Raw genomic sequence first — 5780 nt, 5'->3', positions numbered from 1 at the left:
AAATAAGGATTTTTTTTTCCTGTTCAAAAGCAATTTCAGAGGTTCTTTTCCCGTTTGATAAGACAAAACCAAATCATCTTCAAGAAGACTAACCAGTTTTTAAAAGTAGGTCAAACTAGTTGGTTGGGTTTTGAGTAAAATTAACTAGCTCTCAGAAATTAAATGCAACTAAGCAAAATAAGCTAGTTGGCCTCAGATTTTGGCCGAGCCAGGCCAGTTGCAAGAAATTTTGGAAACTACATCAAGCATCTGACAAGAGAGCCTCATAAGTTTATCGACATCTTTTATTACCTTGGCAAAGATGCATGTGCCCTCAAAATTGGAGTCTTTCTTTCGCCCTTGACAAGGGGTTCTTCGAGATGAGCAAACTGTCGCTTAAAACGATCAACTCCACTGCAAAAGAATAATAATTCAATGCAAATGGTCAGACATTCCATGTCCATAATAAATATTTAAGTTCATAATAAGGGAATAGCTCGACAAAAATCTACCTTATGAGAAAAAAGGACATCAAAGAAATATAAAACTTGTGCTTTGCCTTTCTTCCATACTAAACTTAATTCGTTTGTTGTTTGAAATCACAATATACTTCAACTCCATCCACATTTCAGGGGGAAAAAAGCAAACAAACAAACACAAATGGTGTAATAAACTACATATCCAAGAAACGCAAGTCACTCCAGAAATACAGACTGTTCTGTTACCTTGGATACAAAAAGCTTGTCTGCTCTCCACCACGTAGATATTCCTGGAGCATCTGGGGATGATACTCTAATATCTGTTTGTTTCTAAAAAACTCAGTTCTTGAAAAGTTGATAAAGGTAAGTTAGATACTGAAATGAAGAGGCATGCTTGTACCTCACGATAAATTAATTCTCGTACATCATCTTTTGTCAATTTTCTCCTTTCAAACTCAAATTCAAGTTTTGAGATAGGCTGTGTCGATGGTTCACGGTCCACATTTGCCAAACCTTTGAAGTATGGATGGCCTAGTGCCTAAAAAAGAGAAAAGAATAAAGACAACTTTTAGACTTCACAAGTAAAATTAAGTAAACTACAGGATCTGTATTAGTTTTTTGTAAAGGTGAACTTTTTCGATTTGCATTCTTACCTCTTCCGCAGATGGACGATCCTTAGGATCAAATGCAAGAAGGCGTTCAAGTAGATGTAAAGCCAAAGGATCTGCATCAGGGAACTTCTGTGAGAAAGGAATCGGAGGTTTTTTGCGCATTCCATTTAAATATCTTTTAGCCTTTTCATTTCGGATCTGTAGGAATCAAGAGCTATAATCAGAACACATACATTAACATTGTAAAAAAAAGTTGGATTGATATAAGAAGGATATGTTTTTAAGTTGTCTAGTTCTAAGGATCGCATTAAATTCTTCTATGGTGCATAATATACAAATTTATTTTCAAGAATTCTCTGAATAACTCCTGCAGTAGTAAAGGCCCCACAACCATAACCAGAACACAGAAGATGAAAAGCCTAGTTCTGAGGTTTTAGCTCTTTGAATCACTTGTTCTCTAGTTAATATGATTTTCGATATTATTTCCATTGTTGCTATCAGATAGCTTGTTTCCTCCTAGTACAGATCTGTGCCTCCAGAACAACAAAGGAACTTAGAAATTCAGGCTGACTACAGTTGCATAGCATGCATTACATACAGATATTGAAGCACACATAATTCGATTATTTATGTGGCGCTCTTCATAAGCAATGATGTACTTAAGTGCATATATTAAGTATTGATATTCATTGGTGAAATTTTTTTCCATTCCAGCTAGCTTTCCTGCCAACCAAAGAGAGAAACTTGTACACATGTGCAAGGTAAAAATCAGAACTTGTGCTTTGGTTGTAAAACAGTATGAAATGATGAACAAACATATAGCAGGAAACTGCAACAACAATGTAATGCTAATATAAACAGAAAGTATGGAGAAAAACCAACCCTTGAAATTGTTTCAGGAGGTGGAGTGCCAAGTAGGTCGGTCATGAGATCCAACTGATGCACCACATTCTTCCCTGGAAAAAGCGGCTTTCCTGATAACATTTCGGCAAATATGCATCCTATACTCCAAATATCAATCGCAGGGGTGTACTGCAAGATGATGAGTAGAAGAGAAACAGATTGGCGTCATCCAAATGAAGTATAGTTAAAAATTAGACATGCATGCGTACAGCACAAAATATAATCGATTATCACACTGGACATGTACATTAGTATATCTAAAACGAGTGCCAATCACCAGCCCAGTTTATTCACCATTAGCACAACTCTGTACTTAAGAGTATTACTTGAAAGCGGAATAGGCAAGAATTTATGCAAATGCATATACCCAGAAAAACATTTTCATGGCAACAAAAGAATTAAATGCAAAAGATAATATCTGATGAAGTCATAATAACAAATGAGAAGGGCAGGGTTATGTTCTTAAATTGGGCAAAAAAAGCATAAATTATACGCAATACTACCTTGGAGAAAAAAGAGCCACATAGTTCAGGAGCACGGTACCATCGTGTTGCCACATAATCCTATGATGTGAAAATGAAACAAAGAGAATATACGTCAACGATAAAGATTCAGCATTAGCATATCATCTGCTTCTTTTTCTTCTTTCTTTATCAAGGAGACATATCATGCATCTTGGTAAAGCGTTGTAATGAAAGGATAAAAGAACAAGTTAGGCTATGAAGCCATGAAACAACTACTCAGAAATCAAATAAAATCATAGGCATCAAGGCACCAGTTTTTCACTTTTAAATCAAAGATAAAACTAGTATTGCAAGAGGAGAAATTTCATACCGTCCAGAATATAGCCGAGGGAGCATCATCAAATGAAACACGAGCAAGACCAAAGTCGCAAACTTTCAGTTTACAGTCCGCATTTGCAAGAATATTTTTTGGCTTCAAATCCCGATGAAAAACATTGGCTGATAACCAACAACACACAACAAACAGTGTGGATATACTTCATAGCTACTCAGAAATCAAATAAAATCATATACTTCATAGCCAAAAAAAGGCATTCACCAGTGTGGATATACTTCATAGCTCGCAGAAGCTGGTACAGGAAAAACTGATGGTGTTCAGGCGTGAGATCGTCATTTGCCTTAATAACGTGATGAAGGTCAGATTCCATCAACTCGAAAACAACATAAATATCTTTAAATTCTCTCCGCGAGGGAGGAAGCATTATGTGCCTAATTTCTACAATGTCAGGGTGGCGGAGCAGCCTAAGCAACTTGATCTCTCGCAGGATGCGAGTAGCATCCGAAACATGCTCGAAGACATCGTTTATCTTCTTGATTGCCACCTTCTCTCCATTGTGGGTATCCACGGCAGCGCCGACGACCCCATAACTTCCCTTGCCGACCACCTCATGAATCTGGTATCGGCTCGCTTCACCGTATTCAGTGAAGAAGTCTGCTTCATTTGTGCTCTGCATAAGTTCATAGCTTAAAAAACTAGCTACCTATCTTAAAGAAAAATGCAGATACGGTTAAAAATCCTAACTTGTTGCTAACATTGAATGCTACAATGAAAGTTAGCAAGAATCAAACAACTGGGTATTAACGAGCGTAGCAAAAATCCAACTTTTTTACGGATGAAATAATATCGTATCAAAATCGCGCCCATTCTCAAGAGTTGGAAGAGATGTAAGAGTCAAAACCGAACCTTTTTATCGACCATCGCCCTCCACTTGGGAACACTGACTGCTTTGAGACCAGTGAGATCGTAATCAACGACAACTTCAATCTCACTTCCTTCAACCTCTGTTTCTTTTCCCTCTTCCTGTTCTTGATTGGGATCGATGAAACGAGTGGAGGCGCTTTGATTTCGGCGCTTGAACAAGCGACGGACGCCATCAACGAACACGCCTCGGCCCCCCATTTCACTGCGGAAATATCGCCGCCATTGATGGATGCTTGAGAGTCTCGCTCCGCGGTCGCCAGCAATGCGGAGGAAACGCGGTCGCCAGCAAAATTTGGTCGATTGTGCCTTGCAAAAGCACGACGCGTTCGGGTTTTTTATTTTTAAATTGGAATTTTTTTTTTATAGTAGGGGTAGCGGGGGTAATAATTAGTATCTTTTATTATTGAGGAGAGATGCGGAGCGAGGGAGTTCAATTATTAGTCCTTATAAATTATTTGCTTGTTTATTTGGATTACCGGTCTGAGTATTTTATGTCTCCATGTGTGTTACTGATTTTTCTCATGACATGCAGTTAAACTGAAGGCAATTTTAAAATAATTTATGACTTTTTTTAAAAAATTATGACTATAGATATGTAATTCTTTGCGGATAATAGTTCTTAAAGCAAATGCAAAAAGAATAAGAAAAGAAAAGGGGGGAGAAAAGACAATAGATTGGTAAATTGAAAAATATTTATATGATGTTAAAACGGATATGTAAATTGGTAAAAGGCAAGAGATCTGGAAAGGAAGAAATAACAACTTCCTCCGCGTGAAATCCATTATTTTATTAACTTGATGAAGTCTAGAAATCAAGTACTACTTCAGTAATTAGTACTAGGGTTTTATGGTCCAATAATCTCTTGTGCAATAGAGTTATAGCTCTTGGTGCTGTACGGAAACAAATTTTCAAAACAGTCCTTGACTTTTAATTCCAAAAAAAATCAATTTTCAACTTATTTTCAGAAACCGACACGGTTTCAGCCTCCCTCAGCGCTAAAATCAGGTCTGTTTCTGAAAAAAATTTCGAAACATCACGGGAGTTGTCAACTCCTGTGAAGTTTAGTAAAGCTTACCTTCACGTGAGTTTTAATCCTGGGAAGTTTCAGAAATTTTTTTCCTAGAAACCGACCTGGTTTCAGTGCTGAGGCTAAAACCGGGTCAGTTTCTGAAAATAAGTTGGAAATGAGTCTTTTTTTACGATTATTATTGTAAACGGCGTTGTTTTGAAAATTTGTCGAAAAGGGTGGGGGGGTGGGGGGGAGTTATGTTCTTTTCCCTTTTTTCCCCTAGGTTTGGTCGTTTAAGTTTTTTTTAATAGATTTAATAGATTATTCTTTATAAGAAAATACTCAGTTGATGACAGTAGTTCAAGACGCTGTGGCATCTTGCTAGCGGATACTGAGAATGCTTGTCGCTTTTTAATGGAGTCAAAGCGTGGATCGGCCACGTTAAGTCTCTGCTCAGTGTATGGAGGGATTGCGACATTTTATTCACTCTCATTAGTGACCCTAGTTGGAGTATCTGTCATGCAATTGACTCTGACAACTCCCTATGATGGAAGTATGTATATTTATAACTAAGTTACCCTTGATTTGGAGTATTTGGTTACGGAAAAATTTGCAAAATAGACCTATTTTGCTAATTATTTGGCAAAACAGATCGTTTTGGTCTGTTTGGCTAAATATTTAGCAAAATAGACTCTTTTTCACCAACATGTCAAAAAGATATCGATTTTGCTAAACAAGCCAATCGAAACATACACGGCTAGTAGTTCCGTATGATTTAATCCATTAAATCATACGGGACTACTAGTCACGTATGTTTCGAATGGTCTGTTTAGCAAAATCGACCTCTTTTTGGCCTGTTGGTGAAAAAGATGTCTGTTTTGCTAAATATTTAACAAAACGGTCTGTTTTGCAAATTTCTTTCTTTGGTTACATGTAGTGATAGTAGGGGTGGGCGACGAATCCGGTCGGCCCTATCTGCGACTTGACCCTCGTGGGTTACCATATGGCCTAATTGGACTTAAACCTGGCCGGGTCAATGTGTGTGGGGTCATGAGCCGTGGTTGTAGGTCTAAC

General features: G+C 37.6%; 1 protein-coding gene across 1 annotated transcript in view; it reads right to left on the bottom strand.

The window, feature by feature from the left end:
* LOC109847884 (mitogen-activated protein kinase 16-like) overlaps positions 1-4021 on the bottom strand; it is a 5708-nt gene extending 1687 nt beyond the window's left edge. Inside the window, exons 1-9 of the mRNA XM_020417115.1 lie at positions 3680-4021; positions 3035-3443; positions 2807-2934; positions 2476-2535; positions 1952-2101; positions 1112-1267; positions 859-996; positions 705-778; positions 292-393 (exon numbers count right to left, since the gene is read on the bottom strand). Coding sequence (XP_020272704.1) covers positions 292-393; positions 705-778; positions 859-996; positions 1112-1267; positions 1952-2101; positions 2476-2535; positions 2807-2934; positions 3035-3443; positions 3680-3895 — 1433 coding nt within the window. The 5' untranslated portion in view covers positions 3896-4021. The remainder of the gene's footprint in view (positions 1-291; positions 394-704; positions 779-858; positions 997-1111; positions 1268-1951; positions 2102-2475; positions 2536-2806; positions 2935-3034; positions 3444-3679) is intronic.

Source organism: Asparagus officinalis, chromosome 1, assembly GCF_001876935.1.
Source record: "Asparagus officinalis chromosome 1, Aspof.V1, whole genome shotgun sequence".
In the NCBI taxonomy this organism is placed as follows: domain Eukaryota; kingdom Viridiplantae; phylum Streptophyta; class Magnoliopsida; order Asparagales; family Asparagaceae; genus Asparagus; species Asparagus officinalis.
This window is presented reverse-complemented; position numbering and strand designations above follow the sequence as displayed.